Source organism: Culex quinquefasciatus, chromosome 2, assembly GCF_015732765.1.
Source record: "Culex quinquefasciatus strain JHB chromosome 2, VPISU_Cqui_1.0_pri_paternal, whole genome shotgun sequence".
NCBI classification, from domain to species: Eukaryota; Metazoa; Arthropoda; class Insecta; order Diptera; family Culicidae; genus Culex; species Culex quinquefasciatus.
Genome location: NC_051862.1, coordinates 6,371,214 through 6,396,605, shown reverse-complemented (window position 1 = coordinate 6,396,605; position 25,392 = coordinate 6,371,214). Strand labels below are relative to the sequence as shown.

Genomic DNA, 25,392 nt, shown 5'->3' with positions numbered 1-25,392 from the left:
AACAAATACAAGCATTTTAATCAAACCATCTCTTCACCCGATCTCAAATAAAATCATAAAAAATGACGAAGAAAAATTCCTTCCATTTTTCCGTCATTCACGCTGCAATTAAACAATAAAAGCGAATGGAACTTATTTTGTTGGAGGAGGTGAAAATAAAATCTTGATTCCTTAGCCGCCACTTGACACTCAACTGTCTGTGTTTTGATGGCCCAAGAGAGTTGACCCCGTGGACGGTTCACTTTACCTTTGGACATAGACAATAAGACGAAATTTTTTGGTTTTATTTTTTTTTATCTAGCGTTGCACAGTTTTAATTTTTTACGAGCAATTTGTGACATTAAATTTAAGAAAATTGATATCTTTTTGATCCCAACCCAACTAATGAAACAAACTGTCTAACCGGTCACCAACTGCAATAGCCCAGGTGACGCGCCACTTGTCTCTTCTTGACAAAACCAGCTCAAATCTGTCCCAATTCCCGCCACAGACCAATTGTTGGCCACGATCATAAATACCACTCGGTCAACCGAAACCGCGGTCCGTCCTTCCTAAAGCATGAAATATTACAAGCTTCCCCTCACTGCTAAATCGTTGTCCCCCCAGTTGACGCGATTCTAGTTAGTGTGTCGATCTCGAAAATGGCCAGAGATGTCGCCAATGTGATGCCATTTTAAATCTGAGCACCACACCCCACATCCCCCTCCCCCTTTTTGTTTTTCATAATGATTATAATCATTATCGTCAGAAAATCTACGACGACGACGACGTGTTTTGGCTCGCGCGGTGTTGTTTTATTGTTGAAAATGTTAAAATGTTCTCACCGGTCGTTGATCGAACGACTTGCTTTTTCCTCTTCTTTCAGAAGGCGATAATCGAGAGTGAACTGATGGTCCGGTGGCGGCAAACACTGTCATTATTTCTTTATTTTTCTTGTGCTTATTTTCTCAGCCACTTTGTGGCTCTATTTTTTGACGTTGTTGCAAAATCTAGCCTTTTCTCGGGTTTGGACTTGAAACATCGGTAAAAGGGTTTTCGGTGAGAAACTTGAGAGAAAATAAACGCAAAGGTTCAAGTGCAGCGTCATTTTCGTGTACTTTGTACGTAGTTGTTTCGGTACTTGGACGAGACAGTCTGAGTGCTGAGAATGCAAATTTGAAGATTTACAGACTAGCGTCTAGAGAGGATAATTGTAGGGCACCAGACTATTGTGGGCAGATGCACTTGATCAGCGTAACTTAACCTAGACATTTCTGGTTCAATGATGAAAACTGAACTGAAGTTACGATTCAAAAATTTTAAAAATACAAATTTAAATCCAAATTTAATAACATTTCTATAGTTTTTTTTTTGGTAAGTTTTTCTTCTCTCGCCCAATTTATTGTTAAAATATACAATTACGTCAAAATTAGATATTAGAAAGCAAATCATAAATTCTTATGTCCGAATATTGCCAAAAATTAAGATATTATGAACAGTAGTTTTGATCCCACTTTATAAAATTGTATGCATAGGGACATAACAGTCATTTATAATTAATGAGACGTTTTGCCTTGATAATTTAAAAAAAATACTTTTGTATCCACAGCACAAAGGGTCTATTTTGTTTAGTTTTCTTGAAATATTATATAAAAAAGAAATATTTAGGTCCGAAAAACTCAACAATTATAGCCCGTTCAAAAAAATTATTTCTCCGCAAAAAGTCAGTAAAAGTTAAAAATAAATACATTTTTGAAAATTTCCTAAAATAATGTAATATTTTTGAAATTGTGCAGGCATTAGCTGTGAATAGGAAATTTTTATTTCGAATAATCGAATCTTAGGATAATCAAACCACAAAAATTTCTTATTATGGGTCGATGAGCTGAAATATGACCCCGAAATCGCTACAAATTTAATGCGAAATGTAATACTTTCCGACACTGGTGTCTTCGGCAAAAATGTAGGTATTGATGACCCACTTAGAATTTTGGCTCGAGCCTCGACTCGATTCAGGCTCGATCTCGAGCCAGATCGACTAGAGGCTCGAGACAAAATTCTCAGTGAGGAGGACTGTTCAGAAAAAAAGTACACGGAAAAAAAGATGCCGAATGTTAAATTAACTTTTTTTGTACGAAAAAGATTACCAAAATAAATGTTTTTTAATTTTTGATTTTTTATGCTTTAGGATACAAAAATCGCAACTTTTAAGCCATAGCCGACAACTCAATTTTTTTTTTGGAAAAAAATTTATTAATGTAAAAAAAATCCAGTTTTAAAATTTTTGAAATAGTGTTCATGATTGGGATTCCTAAAAATATTTTGTTTTTTTTCGAAAAGTTCAGAAAATTTCCATTAAAATTGCCTAAGAGACATTGAAGATTGGACCTATGGTTACTGAAATACAGTTAGGCCGTTGCAAATATTGTTTGAAGTTTATGTCCCTCGCCTCTGATCAAAGTCGAGGAGGGAGGGGGCAAAACAATAAAAAAAAAGATTAAAAATTGAATTTACGAGCCATGGTATCAACATTTGAATGAAAAAAGTGTTTTAAAATGCATTTTACACCTGTCCAGTTGTTTTGCAATCATTAGTTTCCAAAATATCTAAGTGTTGACAAAAAATTGGAATTTCATAAAAATTCCAAATATTTTGTATCTAGCCCAAACATGCTTAATATGATTATCAATGCATAAAAATGCATTTTAGATTGTTTTCAGATGATTTAACTTCTATTTTCATTAGAATTTTGAAGTTTTTTGAAAAAAAAATTTGCCCCCTGATTTTTCAACGGCAACGGCCTAAATAAAAGAAAAATAAACAGGGACATAGAAGTTTTTTTTAAGTCGCATCCAAACATTCCCACATTTTCTAATGCCAATATCTCAGCAACTAATTTTCAGTTTTGAGAAATTTTATGACCTTTTCGAAAAAAATATTTTGAAAATTTTGGAAGTCTTGATACATTTTCAATGGGCCCATTTGAAATGTTAGTCTTGACTTCTGCTGATGTTGAGTGACATGAACTTAACAAAAAAAAAATTGGTTAATCAGAAAAATATTACCATGTTTTATTAGTGGTTTAAAAATGCAAACAATAATTAAACCAGATCCAGTAACTTTCAGAAAGGATGAATAACCTCAACATAAGAAAATAGCAAAACGAAAACAAAATTGAAATTGTAATTGGCAAAATAAAGATAAAGTTTTAAAAAATATGAATTTTGCCAATGGAATCAAATCTACTCTTATTTAATTTATTTGTAATTTAATTCATATTTTTCGTAAATTAAATATTGCAAATTAATGGAGCACCGGATTCGAGTGGTAGAAATGACCGTTTTCCCATAAGTAATACATTGTAGAAAAAAGCAAAAATTGCTCGAATGGAAGTGCGTTTCAGAATCAAAAATCGTGCATTCATATTTTCAGAAAAAAAAATTCAATAAAGTAAACTTTTCAAATCACATCTCGACCATCATCTGACATCTCACGTCATCAAGATTCAAATCTGCTCACACACGTCTAACCCGATCCAAGTCAGTATCGTAAAATGATTATTTTTAGAGGCACAGACGAAAACCAACACACTCTTTTCACATTAAACAGAGGAAAACTGTTCGTTTTGGTTTTCCTCATTTTCATCACATTTTCCCACCTCATTCCCTTTTGCACACTAAACTGTTCGAAATTTTTCAAACGCGCATTCCGCTGCGTTGCACTTTACCAATAATCAAACAAACAATGAACACATGGACCCCCACACGTGGAAACTTCTTTACCGAACAGTGGCGGAGATTGCCCCTCAGAACCGCACCGCAACCGGGGACGACCGGCCTATGGCGGCGGTGGCCTCCCGCTGCTCGAGGTAGGTTCGGATCAGGTTGAAGCACAGCACAAAGTAGGTGAACACCTCGAACACCAGACAGAGTAGGATGTGGATAATTTCCAGCCGGAGGTTGCCCATTTGAACGGATTGACTTGGAACGCGTCTTCCAGAAAACAATCCTCAAGAATCGCACGCACAAGAGACACCACTTCCGTTCCGGATTGACCGAAATTTTCCCCCGTGGTGTGGTGCGTGTTTAAAGTCCCGGCTTGAACTGAGCAGGAGAGAGCAACCAACCCTAAAAAAGAACGAAAAGACTGGGGCAGGGGAGAGGCGATGAGTTCGCAAGTGTTGGCGGTGGCCACCCTGCTGTTACGACGGTTAAGCCGGCGGCGGCGCTCAGCGTGGCGCGATGGTCGCGGTGTCGTCGAAGGAGGCTGTGCACGGTGGGATTGGAAGGTGGACAAAGTTTGACTTTTTTTTTTTAATATTGCAGTCTGACAAGATTTTGATTCGGGGTCAATGTATTTAATTGATTTTAACCTAGTAATTAAACAAATTTCAAGTGTTTTTTTCACGAAATTCCAAAATTGATCTCAGAGTAATTATCTACTTAATCACAAATAAACTTTTATTTTGTATTTATTTGTATTGTGTCAAAAGTTGTCATATTGCATAGTTCATTGATCCATGCAAATCTCAATACAATTTGGAAAAGAGATTTTGTCGTAAATTACTTGATTTGATTTTAAAATTGTTTTTGTTGAAATGAACAGATAATTTCGCATAAGTTTTGTCAGTGGACATTAGAGATGCTATAACTCAGCTTTTCGAAAATGTTTTTTGCAGGGGTGCTTCTCCTTCACAAAATATTTAAAAAAATTGTAAAAATAAAAAAAACTATTTTTTAGCTTACTTTAAAAACAGTGCATTTTATCAAAAAAATTAACAGAAATTTTGCATGACTACACATTTGATACTTTCCAAAAATCATAATTTCTCAACATCATGCAAAAACTGTTGAAAAGGTTTGCAAAAAAAAATTCTCGTTTAAAATTTTAGACCAAATTTAAATATTTTGAAATTATTTTTTGAATGAAAAGATCAGAAAATTTTAAAAAAGTTTTTAACAGTGAAAATCGACTCAATAGGTTTCGAGCTATCATCAAAAGAAAATTACAGGCTTATTAGGTAACACTAAAAAAACTCATTTTTATCGATTCAAATTCTTTGTGAGGCTGTATCTCAGAAACAAGTGTCCGATTTGTAAAGTCATCTCTGAAAATTTTAAGAAATTTTCTCAGCTTTAAAACATATATTTTCCATGGGTAGTTTTCCTATATTAAGTATTAAATAAAACGAAAAACGAAAAAAAATCCCAAAATGTAAACCTTACAACTCCAAAATGTTACACTTCATAAAAAATTCAGTACAGTACTTTTCGGTTGTAAATTTGATTTAAAGATATTTTTTGAAATTTTGGTGACCACAATTTCAACATTTTTTCCTGAAAAAAACCTTATTTTCAAAAATGTTGATCTCTGGAACCAGATTTTGCACAATGCTCTTTTTAGACCCTAAAAATTTGAAAAACTAAGGATGCAAAATTGCTTTTTTTAACAGGGAATGTATGGACAAAGTTTCATCGAAATCAAAAATTACAAAATAAAATATCCCAAAACGATTTGCGAAAGTTTAGAGAACTACCATGAATAACGAAACTTTTTTAAATCTTAGATGGCGCCCAGTATGGCGGTGGTGAAATATTTAAAAAATGCATTTTATTAATTATTAGGCAATCATCTATCAACTATTCAAATTTGACTAAAATAGTGTCGGCAAACTCAAATTTGATGTAAAATCAAGGAAATGAAAAAAAGAAACGAAGAAAAAAAATTATTGTTCGTAATTTGATTATCCGAAGTCCCATACAAACTTTCGGATAATCGAACTTCGGATAATCAAATCTTCGGATAATCGAGGCTTCGGATAATCGAGGCTTCGGATAGTGGAAAGTATTTAGATTGATACATTTTTGATAAAAAAATATCCGTTTCATTCTAGTTATTTTTGCTGTACATTTGAAATCTCGATCAAAATTCTCTCATTTTGACTTTGAAATTATTGCCGTTTGCTAAGTGTTGCTGAGAATCAATATTAAATCAAGAATTATAAGTGCGTTCAACGTTCATTCGACGTTTAAGAAAAAAAACTTTGATTTCGGCGCTTCTTTTACTTTGTATCAAGACTTTTCTTATAAAGTCAAGCCCCGATTCCAAAAGCTCTGAGTTTTGTTTTGTTGCAATTGAAGAAAGTTCTACATCAAAATTGGTTTATCCACATCAACTTTTTATAAAAAATAATAATATGGTTATGGACTCATTATCTGCCAAATTTCAATTTTATCATGTTATCTACGATAATCACAATAAAATAATTTTATTTTCTATTTAAGTTCAACACAAGGGGGAATTCTGGACCTTTTATCCTACTATCTGAACTTATATTGTACAAAAATACAATTGTATCTCAAAAATGAAATCTTTAAGAAAGACAAACGAATCAAACAAATAAAACATTTTCAATATTTTTAAGAAAAGTTTAAATTGAAATTTTAAATAATCAATTGGACATCTTCAAACTATTTTTAAAAATAGTGGATAAGTCAGATCAAATGAGTACCAATTTTGAAAAAAAAAACATTTGTTATTTGTTTTGCTTAATTTAAATGAAATTTGAATTGTGATTTGCCATACCAAATTTTCAGAAGGCCCATTATAAACTGGATTAGATATTTTTTTATATTTCCATTGTATCAATCCTTCATACCTTATATTTTGTCAACCTTTATTTTAAACAAATCTCCCACAGTGCCCTTCGCGCTCTAGACACTTGCTTCGAGATCACGCGCGCCGCCGCCACACACCTACCTACTAGAAGAGATCTTGAGAAAGAAAAGCAAATGTGTACGCGCGCGCGCACAACCCAACGCCACTCTAGTCTCAAGCCGTTCGTTTGGCTTGTTTTGTCTGCGGGAGCAGAACTAAGTCGGTGTTTTTTTCTGAGACGACTCGAGAGAGTAGAACCAAAAAAAACCACGAAAGATGCACGAACAATGCAATGAGCACACACGCACGTCGGAATGAAAAGGGAGATCAATTTGGGGGACCGGAGATTAAACTCGATTTTCTCCCGCATGCTGATGGGATGCTGAGAGATCGAAGCGGTCTCTTCCCTCTTGTTTGAAACTCATTATCCAATATTTGTATGACCGTTTGCGTGAACCTGGTGGCGTTCCTAAATTGGACACGAGCGTCGAGTCACGCGTAGAGAGCTAATGCTCCAAAAAATACAGAGGGAACTGGACGAATTAGTGAGTGCATGACTCTGTGGAAAAAAAAAACATAGAAGCCAAGAGTTGTTGTGGAATTTGAAATTTGGGTAAGTTGTTGCGCCGCGTTAGAAGGAGGAGCAGTTGTTGGAATTTTAAGTCAACGAGACTGTTGAAAGTTCAGGCCCACCCGAAATGGGTCGAAATAAATTAGTTTGAAGCATGAAATGTGCTTATTTTAAGCGGTTGAAAGGTTTAAACAGGGGAAGAGAGCTTACAGGAATTTGTGCATGATTATTGTAGAAAATCAATTTGCATTTGGAAGAACAGTATTAAGCCTGTTATACATTGTAAGAGTTACTTCTACTGTAATATATTTTGTCTTTCTATGCTAGAATATCAAAATTAATTCAGTTTGGGTGGTACATTCTTTACGAATTTTCGTATTTCAATCTAAAAAGCAAAACTAAAAACTTTTAAAAATGTGATCAAAATGACTAAAAACTAAAGTTTTCAAGGTAAAATTAGGAAAACGCATTGAAGAAAGCAAAAAAAAATACTCGAATTCATGATAAAAGACCAACCAACCAAGTTTTGTAAAAAATCGAATTGGAACCTGGACATTTTTTTCGCATTTAATGTGAGCTGGCAGCGAATGAAATCAATTCAATTCAGTTACTTTTTGTTGGTAAATAATCAAATCTCAATTGCGTGTTTCTTATAATCTTATAAAGTTTTGGAGTTCGTTTCAACTATAGTTCTTCATGTTCATTCTAACGTAATTGAAAATTCTAACAATAGTTTTGACAAGAAGCGGAAAAATAAAAAAACCTTCAAGATTGACAGAGAATAAATAAATAAAAATAAATGAATAATCAATAAATTATAATAAAATATTTCGATAAAACGCTAATTAAAAATTAAATATAAAAAACTTATGAATCATGTTTTCACTTATTTTCAATTTTGAATTCTAAAAAACACTAACATAAAAGGAAAAGAATCTTTCACAAACCTTCAACAAAAAAAATGCTTGAAGTTATGCAAAAATTAATAAAAAAAATACCTGAAAAATATTTTTATGGAAAATCCTTCGAAAATGATTAAAAAATATTAAAATAAAAAAGGTTTAATAATTTTATTTGGCCCTACTGAAATGTAAGTGGTGATTTCAAAAATCTTAAAATATTTGTTCTCAAGAACTTGGAAATTTTATGCATTTTTCACTTTTTTAAATTGAACCTGATCAATAGTTTCAAAGATATCATCGATGGAAAATTGAGGGTCAAATAGGCAGAACTTTAAAAAAAATATTTCAGCTCTTCGTATTTTTTTTCGAGGGTAGACAAGGGTGAACACCATTTTTTTCAATAAAAAAAAGGCAATTCGGTGAATTATTTAACCTAAAAATTAGCTTCAGCTAAAAAAACATTGCACTTTAACAAAATTTACAAAAGTACTTTTCGTCTAAAAATCAATACTACAAATAAACATATTTTTTGTATTTTGGAATGCATTTTCGATAAATTCCACAAAAAATACTATTTTTCAAAAATCATAACATGGTCAAAAACAAAACGTCTGTCATTTTATAAAGCTCAAAATCGTCATCGGGACTGGCAACACCAGCCAGCAACAGTCAACTGTTCGGAGCTCCTCAAACTTTTCGATTTTTTCGCCGTAATTAGGGGAAGGTGGGGCAAGACGACCATATGGGGCAAGAGGAACAATCGCTCGTACGGCCGTAATTTTTAATTTTTTGATTATTTCCAGTATGGGGAATTGTTGCTAGCAATGCAATTAGTTGATTCTACTACCACATAACCACCAAAATGACGTAAACGCCACGGGGCATAAGATTTAATGAAGTTTTTTTCAAAACCTTAGTTTTCTCATAATATTTGGAAAGTAGAAAATAAGGCTTAGGGTTCGTTTTAAGGTTCATTCTATCATAATGATATTTTTCCTAGATCAGTAGTGTCCCTACCAATAACTTGCACCTATTAGAAAGTATGATTAAACTTTTGGTTATTTTTGTAGAGAGCTTTTAAAAAATCTTGTTCAGGTGGGGCAAGTGTACCATATGGATTTTTAGTATGGAAAAAATTACGAATTGCTGCAACAACATTTTTTATTGGGAAATAAATACATAAAAGTACTTAAAAACTGATAAACAATTGTTTAGAAAATGTTCCTACAAAATATGATGATATTATGAAAATTTCTTATTTATCATCTAAGTAATAATTTTTGTTTCGTAAAAACGATCAAATTTTTAGTGAAATATTATTACTTAATCTAAAAATGAAAGAAAGGTTTCAAATACATTGTAATCTGATGTATCTAAGTGATAATAGTTGAATTGTTAGCAAATAAACATGTTGTTTCATGCATCGTTCCTCTTACCCCAACGGATTGTTCGTCTTGCCCCACTAGTTGAGTAGAACGTACGGAAAATCAAAAAAATTAAAATCAATTTTTTTACATTAAAAAACATGATTTTTTAAAAATTTGTTCTAACAAAGTCTGAGCCAAGACCTGGAATAAGATGATTATAAAAAAATCCGATAGATTTTTTAACGTTTTTAATGGGTTATAACGAGCATTTCCTTAGCTTGTTACACTTGCCCCACTTTCCCCTAACCGTGTTTACCCGCGAGTTTGCTGCTCCAGCATGCCAAGGGCCAGCCGTGGCCGTGGCAGTTCGAGTGCGGCCTCGAAAAACCCGCGAAGTTCATCTACCGGCAGAGTGCAGAAAGGTAAACACACCAACGCCGCATCGACCGCCATCGCGCACGGGAGCGTGCCCGGTGACGTCACCGATCCATCGTTTTTACACGTGTCATACCGTCCACGTGAGTCCCCAGTACGGACGAGACAATCGACCCGGGCATCCGGAAGCACTTCCGGCCAGCAGCAGCAGCAGCAGCAGTCCACCAGCACTACGACAACAACCACTTCCAACGTTCCCACCAGCAACGAATTTGAGATGCTGAGTGGAGAAGAAAACAACACCGCCAGTGACAGCAGCAGTGCTGGCGACGACGATGATGAACTTGCGCGCAAGCAAGGAAAGCAGAAAAAGTGTAACTCTCCGAAGGAACGACGTCCACCTCCAATTTTTGTTTTGGATACGTTGGCTGACGATGTTGACGAGTTGCTTGAGGGACTCCAATATTGTCTTAAAATTGGCAAAACTTCTGTGCAAGTGATTACCCACAAGAAGCTGCATTTCGACTTGGTGGTGAAGAAGTTGAAGTTGCGAAACTTCAAATTCTTCACATTTGATCCTGCAGAGAAGGTCCCAGTGAAGATCGTCCTTCAGGGATATCCGGACCGCCCGATCTCCGACCTGGAAGAACACCTGACGGGCGTCAAGGTAAAGGCTCGAGAGATAAAGGTGCTCTCAAAATCGACTACGGTGACAGGTACGTACACCTTGTACCTCCTGTACTTCGATCGCGGGTCCGTCAAAATCCAGGACCTACGGCGGATCAAAGCACTGGACGGCTTCTTTGTGACGTGGCGATTCTATACGAAGAATCCGGCCGACGCAGCTCAATGCCACCGCTGTCAGAAATTCGGACACGGTTCCAGAAATTGCAATCTTCCACCCCGGTGTGTAAAGTGCGGTGAGACCCACTTCACCGAAAGGTGCAATCTTCCGCGGAAAGACCAGCTGGGGGAAAACGCCCAGCAGCACAAAGCGCGCGTCAAGTGTGCGAACTGTGGTGGAAACCACACGGCGAATTTCCGTGGCTGTGCCGCGCGGAAAAAGTACCTCGAGGAGCAGGACAAGAAGAAGAAAGCGCCAGCGTCCCGCCAACCTCCAAAGACATCGAGCTCGAACGCTGCAGCAGCTGGCGGCGGAGCGGTTCCATCGACCAACCCAGCGTTCCTCCCGGTTGGGGAGGTTCGTACGCTAGAGTAGCCGCTTCTGGGAGTGGTACTTCACCGGGACAAGCAGACGTCACCGGAGATGACCTCTTCACGCTTCCCGAGTTTTTCGCTCTTGCTGGAGAGATGCTCAAGCGCTTCCGTGCCTGCCGGAACAAGGCAGAACAATTCCAAGCTCTCAGTGAGCTGATGATGAAGTACATCTACAGCGGATAAGCTGACTTGTGCAGCGAAGTTTTTCGACGTCAATGGACAAAACATACTGTGATTTAGTTTTAAGCTGATACGCAGATGGGAAGGAACGCAAAACTCCATACAAAAAAACGCCCAAGAAACGGTCAAGGAAAGGGTCACGAAAAGATTTTTCTTAAGCGGTACGCAGCTGAAAAGTAACAGAAACGGAAAGATTGTGTTTGACGTTTCTTCGCGCGGTGCTTGTTTATAATATGTTTTGATGAAAAAATCAAAGAATTGTAATTTTTCTTTTTGAATGCGACTGATAATTACAAACGTTTTAATAATTTTGTATTGGAGATAATAATATTTAAAATTCCCGCCGAATCTCAAAAAGCAGAATATTGAAACTAAAAGGAAAGATTTAGTTTCGGTCGAAATGGAGTAAAAAAAGAAGTTGTCTTTATAGATGTCGGCCATCGTGTCACCAACAATTTATTGCTAGTACCAACCAGCTACCTCTGGATTATGAGTCCCCTGCACTGTCCGATTTATCCACACTCGCGGGACCAAAATGAAGTAAATCAGAGTGAAATTAAACTTGACAATAATCATACAAATATCTATGTTCTTACTGAAAATACAATAATAATCTGAAATTTTGAAATCCAACCAAACAACAAATTCAAAAATGTGAAAAAACAAACATTTCAGAAATTTCAAATAACATTTTAAATATATAATAATAATAAAGAAAATTTCAACAAAAATCTGAAATTTGGAAAATCTAAATTAAAAATATGTAGAATTGAATCATAATTTTAATTTTTAATGTTTTTATAAATTCCATAGATCAAAAATGTTAAAATTCGAAAAGAATGTACAAGTCGAAATTCGAAAAGTTTTAAAAATCGGAAATATAGAAACTCGTAAATAAAAATTTACGAAAACCTCGAAATTATAATAATCAATAACTCTATTTCTTCCAAAATTAATAAATCTAGAATGAAAATTTAAGAATAAACAAATTTAAAAAATAAGAAATTCAAAAAATTTAAGAATTTAGGAATAAAAAAAATAAAAATTTAAGAATTAAAAAAATTAAGAATTTAAGAATTTAGGAATTTAAGAATTTAAGAATTTAAGAATTCAAAGATTTAAGAATTTAAGAATTTAAGAATTTAAGAATTTAAGAATTTAAGAATTTAAGAATTTAAGAATTTAAGAATTTAAGAATTTAAGAATTTAAGAATTTAAGAATTTAAGAATTTAAGAATTTAAGAATTTAAGAATTTAAGAATTTAAGAATTTAAGAATTTAAGAATTTAAGAATTTAAGAATTTAAGAATTTAAGAATTTAAGAATTTAAGAATTTAAGAATTTAAGAATTTAAGAATTTAAGAATTTAAGAATTTAAGAATTTAAGAATTTAAGAATTTAAGAATTTAAGAATTTAAGAATTTAAGAATTTAAGAATTTAAGAATTTAAGAATTTAAGAATTTAAGAATTTAAGAATTTAAGAATTTAAGAATTTAAGAATTTAAGAATTTAAGAATTTAAGAATTTAAGAATTTAAGAATTTAAGACTTTAAGAATTTAAGAATTTAAGAATTTAAGAATTTAAGAATTTAAGAATTTAAGAATTTAAGAATTTAAGAATTTAAGAATTTAAGAATTTAAGAATTTAAGAATTTAAGAATTTAAGAATTTAAGAATTTAAGAATTTAAGAATTTAAGAATTTAAGAATTTAAGAATTTAAGAATTTAAGAATTTAAGAATTTAAGAATTTAAGAATTTAAGAATTTAAGAATTTAAGAATTTAAGAATTTAAGAATTTAAGAATTTAAGAATTTAAGAATTTAAGAATTTAAGAATTTAAGAATTTAAGAATTTAAGAATTTAAGAATTTAAGAATTTAAGAATTTAAGAATTTAAGAATTTAAGAATTTAAGAATTTAAGAATTTAAGAATTTAAGAATTTAAGAATTTAAGAATTTAAGAATTTAAGAATTTAAGAATTTAAGAATTTAAGAATTTAAGAATTTAAGAATTTAAGAATTTAAGAATTTAAGAATTTAAGAATTTAAGAATTTAAGAATTTAAGAATTTAAGAATTTAAGAATTTAAGAATTTAAGAATTTAAGAATTTAAGAATTTAAGAATTTAAGAATTTAAGAATTTAAGAATTTAAGAATTTAAGAATTTAAGAATTTAAGAATTTAAGAATTTAAGAATTTAAGAATTTAAGAATTTAAGAATTTAAGAATTTAAGAATTTAAGGATTGAAAAATTTAATAATTCCAGAAAAAAAAATTAAACATTTGTACCAGCCGTATTTTATAACTTCCAAATTTCCTAACTTCCTGATTTCCTATTTTTCGAATTTCCTTTCCATACTTCCAAATTTCCTGATTTCTTAACTTCCTAACTTCCTGAACTCCTAATTTCCTAGTTTCCTAATTTCCTAACTTCCTAATTTCCTGATTTCCTAATTTCCTAACTTCTTAATTTACTAACTCCCTAACTTCTTAATTTCCTAATTTCATAGTTTCCTGATATCCTAATTTCACAATTTCCTAACTTCCTAACTTCCTTATATTCTTATTCCTAACTTCCTAATTTCCTAATTTCCAAATTTCCTAACTTTCTAACTTCCTTATTTCCTAACTTCCTAATTTTCTAACATATTATTTTCCTAATTTCACGATTTTCTAATTTCTGAATTTCCTATTTCATTATTTCATAATTTCCTATTTTCCTAGCTTCCTAATTTCTTAACATATTAATTTCATAATTTCTTAACTTCCTAAACTCCTAATTTCCTAGTTTCCTAATTTCCTAATTTCCTAATTTCCTAATTTCCTAATTTCCTAATTTCCTAATTTCCTAACTTCCTAACTTCCTAATTTCCTAACTTCCTAATTTCCTAACTTCCTAATTTCCTAACTTCCTAATTTCCTAGTTTCCTGATATCCTAATTTCCCAATTTCCTAACTTCCTCACTTCCTAATATCCTAATTTAATTTTCTAACTTCCTAATTCCCTAGTTTCCTAATTATAAAAATTTCCTTATTTCCTAATTTCCAAATTTCCTAATTTCCTAACTTCCTAATTTCCTAATTTCCTCATTTCCTAATTTCCTAACTTCCTAACTTCCTAACATCCTAACATCCTAATTTCCTTACATATTAATTTTCTAATTTCTTAATTTCCTGGTTTCATAATTTCATAATTTTCTTATTTTCTTTATTTAACTAATTTGCTAATATCATAATTTCCAAATTTCCTGATTCCCTTGTTTTCTAATTTCCTAATTTTTTAATTTCCTTATTTCATAATTACATAGTTTTTTTATTTCCTTATTTCATAATTACATAGTTTTTTTAATTTCCTTATTTCATAATTACATATTTTTTTTAATTTCAATTTTTCTTGTTTTAGAATTTAAGAATTTCTAAATTTGCTTTTATTTATTGATTTCTTAATTTTGTTTATAATTGTTGTTAAAAGTTTTAGAATAAACATTTTTAATCTATTTAATTTTATGTTTTGAATATTTTCAATCTTTTTATTTTTTCCTCGAAAGAACCTCAAGCGCGCACGCCGTCAATCGCGCTCATACCGAACTGTCAACTTTTCTTGGGGGGGGGTCACGAAAAGAACACGCAACATTTCTTGACCGCGTTCCTTCCGATCAGCATACCGTACTTTAAGCTTTTCTATTTCTATCCTTTTCCTTAGTAAATCTAGAAGGTTTTTTTTTTTTAATTTTCCCTTCTCTTGCCAAATCCATTGTTAGAATATCCAATTACATCAAAATGAATTATAGTTCAAATCATAGTTGAAAGGAACTCCAAAACTCTATTAGGTTATAAGAATTACAAAATTGTGAATTGATTATTTACTAATAAAAACTAATTGAATTGAATAAAGCTCAAAAGTTGTTTTTTTTTTCTTTACAAAAACCTCGACTAAAACACATCAAGCATCTTTTGAAAAAAATTAATGGGGTAAAGTTTGTCAAAATCCAGTTTTTGTGATAAAAAATTATTTTAAAAAAACTTGCATTTTTTTAGAATGTTACTATTTTTTCCGAATAGTCCAAAACATAACATAACATACAACTTTGCCGAAGAAAAAAAAATCGATAAAAATCAAGCTTGTGACAGCTGTCAGTCGTTCTAATTAGCGAATCCGCTTTGTACAGATTTTCGAATGTTTTTTTTTTTTTTGAAAAAAATAAGGTAACATCAAGTTGAACAGATAAAAGGGTTTTGAATACGGAATAAATAAGTTTTGATGTTTTTTCACTACATTTTCCCGATTAAAAAAACGGAACTAATAAAAAATCAAACAATTCGTTATCATGTTCTAAATAATTAGGCAACTTAAAAAAATTGTTGACTTTTGAAGACTTTGAAAATATAAGCATTATATTAAAAATTCTTCCAGCTAATAACTCATACAAAATTCCAGCACCATTCGATTCCAAAACACCCGTCACTCTTTACCTTCAATCCATGCGAGGGGTCGCTAGAGCTCCTGTGAAATGTCTAAAAATAAAAACAGAGAAACGAAAGGCAAAAGTTCGCTTTTAGTCTTGCAGTTGTTCCGTAGAAGGCATTTCCAAAAACAACCACTGCTCATCACAGTTCAAAGAGAAATTAATTTTATCGCAGTGCAACAGACTCAACCCAGTTTTGTTTTGCTGATAACACACACATACACACATTTGCATTTGACACAAACTTGGATATAGAGGTGCTATTTTAAGGTGCAGAAGGAATCGCGCAGCAGGCGATGATGCATCGGCAGATAACGCAAGTGTCTCAAGTGGGGTGCACTTGTTTGGAACAGATTTGTTTACCTCCTTGGTGTAAAATTGTAAGCGTTGTTTACAGTCGATAATTGGCTTCAAGTTGTGCGCTTAGTGGGCTTAGGTATTCGATTGCTAGGATGACTTTCTGTTTTCCATTTTTTCTGCACTCTCATAAAAGTGAATTCTGTGGAAAGTGGTCGAAGCCTACTTTGCACAGTTTTCCATCGACCATTATGAACCGGTAATTTGGGCCACAGGAAAGGAGCCCCCAAACCATACACGCTGATTAATTTCGTAATTATTTCGGTACCACAAAATTCACACACACAAACACGTACGAACAAGCCCCAAACAAATGTATAGCAAAATCGAAAGCTCGCCGCTCACCGCAGAACCGGAATTTGAATCCAGTCGAATGGTTCCGAATAATGGATTGGGAGTGGAGGGGAAGCCAAAAACTAAGACAATACCACATTAGCCGTAATTAACTGTATTGCAACAAAGTCGATCGGTTCTTCGGAAAGATTTCGGCATGGAACGGAACATGGCGGCCGGGACTCCCTGAGCATTCGAGCGTGGCCGGAATTTGGTCTGGCCGAAGCCGAAGCTTGCTTTGCTTTGCTTTTCTGGTGAATTGTACGCGGGTGCGCAGCGCACCCGCCAAAAAGAAAGATTTATTTTTACTACCGTCTATCCATCACACGGGAGAGCATCATGGACCGGACTGTTTGGACGCAAATACGGTTAGGGGGGTGGGCATCAAGTACGTGGGTACTCGCAGGAGAAGATCCGAACCGAAATGATGAAAACAGATCAACGTAATTTACGGACAACCTCTAACAAAGAAATTAAGACCAAAATACCCGATTCTACGACGGTGGAGCGGAACAGACCAAAGGCAAGAGGCAAATGAGTCCGGAATTTGTTGGTCACACCGCGTCTGTGACGCGGCCAAGATTTACGCAGGGTCTCGGGAAAATCGGATCAACGCAGAGATTTTTGCATTATTTACTATACCAACGGGAAATGAACCGCGAATGTTTTTGCACAAAACCAAGAGCACTCGCGTGGAGGTGGTCGTCGCGGTTGACCAAAATAGAGTGATGGGTAAACAATGAGGCGAGCAAGTGATTTCGGCCTCTGGTCCGGTTCCGGTTGGGTTTTTAGTTCAATTTTTGAATTTGTAAGTGTTTTAAAAAGCAGTGAATGTTAGAAAGTGACGGATGTTGACCTTTACATTAACATGAATTATCTTGGAGAGAAAGGAAGCAAATCTTTGTACTTTCCATTTAAAAACGGATTGACATTTTCGCAAAGAATGTAAATTTGAGTACGCCATTGCCTACTCATTGTTGGCACTTTTAAATAATAATACAGTCCTGACTTAATTTAATTAAGTTAATTATCTGCAGTCTGGATTATCCTACGTTCGATTATCCCAAGGTTTGTATAGACTTCGGATAATCGACTTATGACCAATAAAAAAATTGTTGTGTAATTTTATTTTCTTACTTTTAATTTAATGCATTTTTTTAATATTTCGTCACCACCATTTTTAGCGTTATCTTAGAGTCCATACTCAAACTCGACAATCAAAAATAAGACAACAAAAATTTTTTTTTTGTGATTCGAATGTCTGAAAATTTGATTATCCACATTGAAATTTGTCCAAGGATATCTCATTGCCTTAAAATCTATCCAAAATGTTATACAGTATGTACTTGATTATCCGAAGATTCCATTATCCGAATGTCGGTTATCCGAAGGTTTTGATAAAGACTTCGGATAATCGTATTATGACAAAAAAAATAATGTTTTAATCAAACTTGAGTTTTGCGAGTCATATAGAGTTATCAAATCATAGTTTTGTTTACAAGACAGATGCAAAATTTAGAAAGATATTCTAATGTTTTTAAAGCTTTGTATCAAAAGTGTGTTTGCACAACATTAAAATTACTTAAATTAAGAAAAACAACTCTTTTCAATTTTCAGTGCTACCACAACTTGTAATGATCGCTACCGAATCCGATCTATTTGATTTAAGTTTTGCAAATTTGAGCTCAGATCGCAGAAAGCAATCCATTCAGGTGTTCCGCCAACTATCAAAATCGAAGATTTGAATACAGTTAAGGAAACGAAATAATCGATATCCGGGAAACGTGCGCACGCTACTGCGGACCATCATCATGAAGCTTTAGAACAGAACCCAGCGAAAAAACGCACAAAATGTCCGCGCATCGCTTTACAAACAACAGTAAATGGCACGGATTAGAACCGGGCAGCGCTCCAGATGGCCACCCGCCGCTACTGTTGGCTTCGGCTACGGTTGTTTTGATCCGGGTGAGAATATCTCGGAGTGGTTCACGGGGGGGCGGTAGACGTTTGGGAAATTGATACGGATAATGAGATTTGGAGCGTCTACCGATGAGAGTTCGGAGTCGGTGCAAGTTTCGTTCCGTCGAGTTTGGGATGTTCGGCGTGTGCTGCATATGTGCAAGTTGCTTACCTCTTGCGGTAGCGGAATTTTTCGGGGGTATCTTTTACCCCGGTGAAAAAAGTAGAACACATTTAAGCTGTCGGTGCGTTACTGAGTCTAGCGTACGCGTGGTGGGAAGACTTTCGAAACTGGGTCATTAGGCATTACAGCTGAAATGCGATACGTGGATAGAGAACAACTAACGTTAAGGGGAATAATTAAAGGTACGTTTTGCTTCAACCTAATTAACACTACAAATGCATGGTAATTACTTCAAAAGAAACTCCCAATTTAATGTCTTCATCATGGTTTTAAACCTCATAAGACAGATACAAGTTACAACTGTTTCAAATCAATGTCTAACCGTTTCAGAACTTCACCCAGAACGCCTTCACGCCACCGTTCAAGAGCTTTTAACGCCCATCAGCAACCGATCCCCCACAATGGCACACATGCCAGCGGCGTGTATCTCTCTTTTTGCATTCATGCACATTAATGCACTGCACTCCCCAAAAAAGGTACCGCCAGAGAGTAGAATTTCCACAACATCTGGCCAGACCGATTAGAGGCGAAACGTTTTTCGCCCGCGATCTTTCTTCCAACCACCCGACGCGTGTGGAGGTTTTGCGGAATTCTTAATTGTGCAATAAGAAATACTCAATCGCTCCACCACCACCGGGAGTAAGCAGAGTTCTTTCAGGCCTTAAACCAAAAATAACAATAAAAAACGGTAGGCAAATGAGGGGCGAAAACAAAAAAAAAAACGCCAGCTCGCTAAATGGAATTCTTCGGATGCAATTAATTAGCCGATTTTATGCGGATCTGGAAGTTCGCGCGGTAGGGAAGCAATTATGGAACCGTTTGGTTTTAAAGATGATCGCAAAAGATTTGAACGGATTGAGAAGTGAATTCGATTTGAGATTTTCCGGAGTGATAGGCTTTGTGAGGAAAGATTATTTAATAATATCATAAATCTTAAATACCCTTAGTTTGGATACAAACAAACAAGTTATTTACAGAATTATTGAAGATCAATAATACTCGATGACTAACTCCTCTGATTTTTTTTTAAATAATTTTTAGTGTTTTGCCTCGATACAATTAGTATGTTATAGATTTCTACGTTTTACTGCTTTTAAACTGAGCTACAGCCCAGTTACCGGGCATTCAGTTAAAAAACAGCTCAGCCAAGTTACTAATAAGCACTGTACTGCCCCTGATCGAGCCGGGTCCGGTGGTTTAGTGGTTAGCGTGGTAGCCTATAAACCCCAGTATGGCCTGGGTTCAATCCCAGACGGACCCGGTGGCATTTTTCGAGACGAGATTTGCCTGACCACGCCTTCTATCGGATGGGGAAGTAAAACGTCGGTCCATTTGCGTAAAAGAGGTTTTGGGTGACTCACCACACATAACCTTCGGACGCCTAGAAATGAGCAGAAACTTGCAACAGAGACCACAAAAGACCCGGGGGTCGTTAAAGTGGATTACTTTGCTTTTTTGCCCCTGATCGCATAAATGTCCCATATGCATTTTCATCGCTTTGGAGTTATTGAAGCAGTTTGGTTCAAAATCGTGTGCTCTTTCAGAAAAGCCTAAAACACCCATTACTTTGTTCTAGAAATCAAGAGGGATGTCCAGTTTTTTCGTGAAAATTTAAATTCTGGAGTTTTTTTGTTTAACCAAACCAAATTTTAAATTTTTCCTTTTTGGGTGTTTTTTTACACCCCTGACTCAAGGCAAAAACAACCAAAAAGCAAAAACTGGAAATTTGTTTTTTTGGACCTTTAAAAAAAACTCCAGAATTTGTTTTCTTAGCTTGCGGTTATTGCATATGGGACATTTATGCGAAATCGGGCAGTGTACTTTTCAAAACAAATCATAGACAATTTCATAAAAATGAATGCCGATGATGTTAATCTTTCGACCCGTCGTTATCTGAGCACTCTGAGCTGGACAATTGTGATAATATTTTGAAACATGAAAATTATATCAAAGTTTTTACAAAATTAATAGAAAATGTTATATTAAAAGATTTTTAATGAAAAACTCTTTTTTTTTTTTGTTGAGTCTTGATACCACTGCGACCAATTAGAGGAATATTGTGGTGATGAAAAACTCTTACATTAGTATTGTTTAATGCATATGGCAATATTTCAATGTTTTTTAGTGACAAATTGTACAATACAAGATTTTTATTCGATCGTCTTGGTTCCTTTAGCTTTGATTTTGAGGCAATTTCAAAAAGCTAGAAAACTGGTAAATTTGACTTCACTAAAACTTTTTATTATAAGTCAAATATTGATCCAATATGTAAGTTAGAGTCATGTACATAAGAAATATGATGGATATGCACATGAATCCATCGATTTTCAGCAACTTTTCTGAAAAAATATCCTACAAATTCTTCAAAAAAAAATATTTCTGGAAGAAGTGCTTCTTTCATGGTGCCAAATTTCAGACTCGCCGAATTTTATATCGTAACTTTGTTCTACGAAATCAATTGTGTTGTAAGTTTCAAAGTATAAAAACTCAAAAAAATAATATTTTCATAATTCTCAATATGGGTTTCAGAGAAGCAATATTTCGTAAGCATTTTAACTTTATTATAGTATTTTTTTGTTAAGTACTCAAGTTTTCACAAAATACCATATTTTTCAAAAACACTTAAATTTTAATGAAAAATACGGTATTTCATTAATATGGTATTTTGTTAAAATATTGTAAGGCCGTTGCAAATATTTTTCAAAGTTTATGACGCCCCCCCTTAAAAATTGGTCTGAAAAATCAGGGGGCAAAAAAAATATTTTTCCAAAAAACTTCAAAATTTCCGTGGAAATAGAAGTTTAATCAACTGAAAACAATCTAAAATGCATTTTTCTGCATTGATAATCATATTTAGCATGTTTGGGCTTGTTTAAATTTTTTTTGAAATTTTATGAAAATTCCAATTCCAGCACCGCAAAAATTTTGATTTTCGCAAAAAATAAATTTTTCGTCAATACTTAGGCTTCATCAATAAAGTACGTCACGCAAAAATCAGCCAAAATTTTAGAAATTTGTTTACAAAAATTAGAATTTTGTTTACAAAAACTTGAATTAATTAAAAATGAATTAAAATTTTCTCTTCGTTTGATAAATTTGAGTAATTTCAAATACACTGCATTTTGTGAAATTTTCGACTATTTATACTTTAAAACTTACTACAATGTATGAAGATTGATGAAAAAGTTGTTGAGCTTGATACATAAATTCAAATTCATTCTTATTGACTTTAAAAATGTAAGAAACTTGTTCGTTGCTAAAAATTAGGGAAAATGTTTAAGAACGATGGTCTTGTCATACGAAACCAATCGGCGGTGAACTCTACAAGTCTTAATTCTAATCCTCCTTATATTTCTTGACCCATCATAGCTGCCCACCCCACTAGTACTAGTAACCTTTCAACTGTTGAACCGATATCAACCCAACGTGGCGGGTAGTTTCCTTAGGTTTCTTCCATTTGTCTAATCCCACCTAATCTTTTCGCCACACTGCATCGTAAAACCATGTCACCAGACCAACCTAGAACCCACCGCACACATTATTTCTCGCTAAGGTCTTCACTTCACTTGTTTCCGCCAAACCCAGCGAAAAATAAACCATTATCCAACTCGGAGGTTATTCTGCTTGCCCCAAAACTGTCACCACCCTGCGCTGCCGTCCACTCTCTGTACCGTTCAAAGGGAAGTTGGCCATTGGCCAACCTGCTTCCGAGAAAGAGGCCAACGCGCTCCAAGTTCAACTCTATAGATAAACTAGGTTGGTCCAACGTAACTGCGTTGATCAAATCGCGAGCGCGCGCGACATTTCGCCGAAATATCACTGGGTTAAAGTGGCCTTCACCGATCATCTTGATCTCACTCACTGGTGAGTTTACGTTCGTCTCTCTTTTGATTCGCAAAAAACTTGTTCACACTCAAAGTCGGCTGGCGCGCGCGGGGAAGCGGTTGGTATCTGGTTTCAGCGGTAGCCACTAAAATCCGATCTTTGCATGATCCGTTATACTTTATATCTGCGTTTATGAGCTGCGGTAGTTTAAGTATCACTTGAGGACCGAAATTTGCCGGTTTAGCTGCCGCCACCGCGCCACTATCATTGAAGGGGAACACGTTCACTGTTTATCTGTTTCTTTTTCTTCGGGAGATGTTTTTTTCACAAACGACAAATTTAATAGTTTAGCTTCTGTTCTTGGAATGTGATTTGAGTGGAATTTTGGATAGAGATGTTCGTACTTAAAAGGAAAGGCGAAATAAGAGATAAGCAGAAATTTTAACTTTAAATTCACGGAAGTACTAAGATAAAAACCAGCGAATTCCCCAGCAAGATTCTAATCAAAATTTCTCAGATGACTGACTAATCAATTAGAACATTGTCGTGATTTTTTGCAAACATTGTCTCGGTTTAAATTGTTTATCACGCAAGAAAGCCCACAAAACCGGAAAGGTGCTTTTTCTACGTTTGTCATCCGAGTGATGACTACAAAGAATCTGAAAAATATATTAGTTTGCGGTTTAAATCTACGCAGACAGCGGATGAAAAAACGTGATTGATGCTGTACTACAGTCAGAAGGTGTAATTTATCATTTTTGTTGTTGTTTGAATATTTGCTAAAATGACAAAGGCTACCTTAATTTGAGATCATTTGACAAACAAATAATAATAAACATCAAATTTTGAATTAACTTTGAAATTCGATTACAGCCTCCAAAACGCTTATTTCAAAGCAAGCTAACATGTTTATTTTGAAAGTTAGGAAAATATTTTTTTTTGCAAAGCGAGAATGGACGATTGGGATAAAAATAATCACAAATCCTCAATTTTACAATAAAACTTGATGTATTTTATATTTCTTTCGAAAACAATTAGTTTTATCTTAAAAAATGTTTTGGTTTCAGTCCAATAACAATTTTGATATAATTTTATCAATATAATTGTTATTTTTCAGAAAAATCCTTGCTCTTTTTTTTTAGAAAATAATTCTAAGTGAAAACCATTATTATGAGTTTAAAAATATAAAATTATAACTAGCAGATCAAATGCAACGGGAAAGACTAATGCATCTTAATGCGCTAATTATTCAAATTTTTTGAAATTTCTGTATTTATTTTTAATCTCATGATTATTGTAGAATTTTTAAAGAAATATTATCTCATCAAACAATTGCAAAAGCTTAATTTCTTTTAAATTTGAAAAAAAGCATCGCAGTATTTTTTTAGTTATTACATTTTATTTTATTTGTTTACTTATAAAACATTCCATAATTCTGAAATGTTTGAACAACGTTAATTATTCAATAGGGGAAAGTGGGGCAAGTGTAACAAGCTAAGGAAATGCTCGTTATAACCCATTCAAAACGTTAAAAAATCTGTCGTATTATATTATAATCATCTTATTACAGGTCTTGACTCAGACTTTGATAGAACAAGCATTTTAAAAAACCTGTTTTTTAATGTAGGAAATTGATTTTAAAATTTTTGATTTTCCGTACGTTCTACTCAACTAGTGGGGCAAGACGAACAATGCATGAAGCAACATGTTAATTTGCTAACAATTGAACTGTTATCACTTAGATACATCAGATTAGAATGTATTTGAAACTTTTCTTTTATTTGTAAATTAAATAATAATATTTTACTATAAATTTGATCGTTTTTGCGAAAAAAAATTATTACTCAGATGATAAATAGTAAATTTTCATAATATCACTATATTTTGTATGGAATTATTTTCAACAATTGTTCATCAGTTTTTAAGTACATTTATGTATTTATTTATTTCCCAATCAAATATGTTGTTGCAGCAATTCGTATTTTTTTTCCATACTAAAAATCCATATGGTACACTTGCCCCACCTGAACAAGATTTTTTAAAAGCTCTCAACAAAAATAACCAAAAGTTAAATCATACTTTATAATAGGTGCAAGTCATTGATAGGGACACTACTGATCTAGGAAAAATAGCATTTTTATAAAATTAGCCTTAAAACGAACCCTAAGCCTTATTTTGAACATTACAAATATTATAAGAAAACAAAGGTTTTGAAAAAAACTTCATTCAATATTATGCCCCGTGGCGCTTACGTCGTTTTGGCGGTTATGTGGTAGTAGAATCAGCTGATTGCATTGCTAGCAACAATTCCTCATACTGGAAATAATCAAAATTGTAAAAATTAAGGCCGTACGAGCGATTGTTCCTCTTACACCATGTGGAGGTTTTGCTCCACCTTCCCCTATTCATATTTTATTTTTTGTGAACTTTATTTCTCTATCGGAAATTAACCAAAAAATGTCATCCTGATTAAGCATAATTGAAAAAAATTTAAAAAAAATTTGATTTTGTCTGCTTTGTTAAACATTGCTATTCATAAAAAAATGTTCCTAAATAACCATAAAACATTAATTTTGTCAAAAATATTAACACAGATTCGAAAATTATTTATAACTTTTTAAAAATTATTTATCTTAATTTAAAAATGGATTTCGATAAGTAATTAAGGATCGAAACTAACCCTAAAACAAAGTCGAAAAAAATCAAAGAGTGTTTTAAATAATTATAATATAAGGGTAATTCTCCGCCAACTCACACAGCAGTTGCCCCGACCCCTCTTCGATTTGCGTGAAACTTTGTTCTAAGGGGTAACTTTTGTCCCTGATCACGAATCCGAGGTCCGTTTTTTGATATCTCGTGACGGAGGGGCGGTACGACCCCTTCCATTTTTGAACATGCGAAAAAAGACGTGTTTTTCTATAATTTGCAGCCTAAAACGGTGATGAGATAGAAATTTGGTGTCAAAGGGACTTTTATGTAAAATTAGACGCCCGATTTGATGGCGTACTCAGAATTCCG

At 33.7% G+C, this 25,392-nt stretch overlaps 1 protein-coding gene across 3 annotated transcripts in view; it reads right to left on the bottom strand.

Moving 5' to 3' along the window:
• The window catches only part of LOC6036718 (nostrin), a 113,648-nt gene that overhangs the window by 22,380 nt on the left and 65,876 nt on the right, over nt 1–25,392 (bottom strand). For 2 of the 3 annotated variants that reach the window (XM_038251870.1, XM_038251871.1), the window contains one exon: nt 15,724–15,765. The exons of the other annotated variant lie outside the window; for it this stretch is intronic. In XM_038251870.1, coding sequence (XP_038107798.1) covers nt 15,724–15,765 — 42 coding nt within the window. The remainder of the gene's footprint in view (nt 1–15,723; nt 15,766–25,392) is intronic. 3 annotated transcript variants of the gene reach the window in all.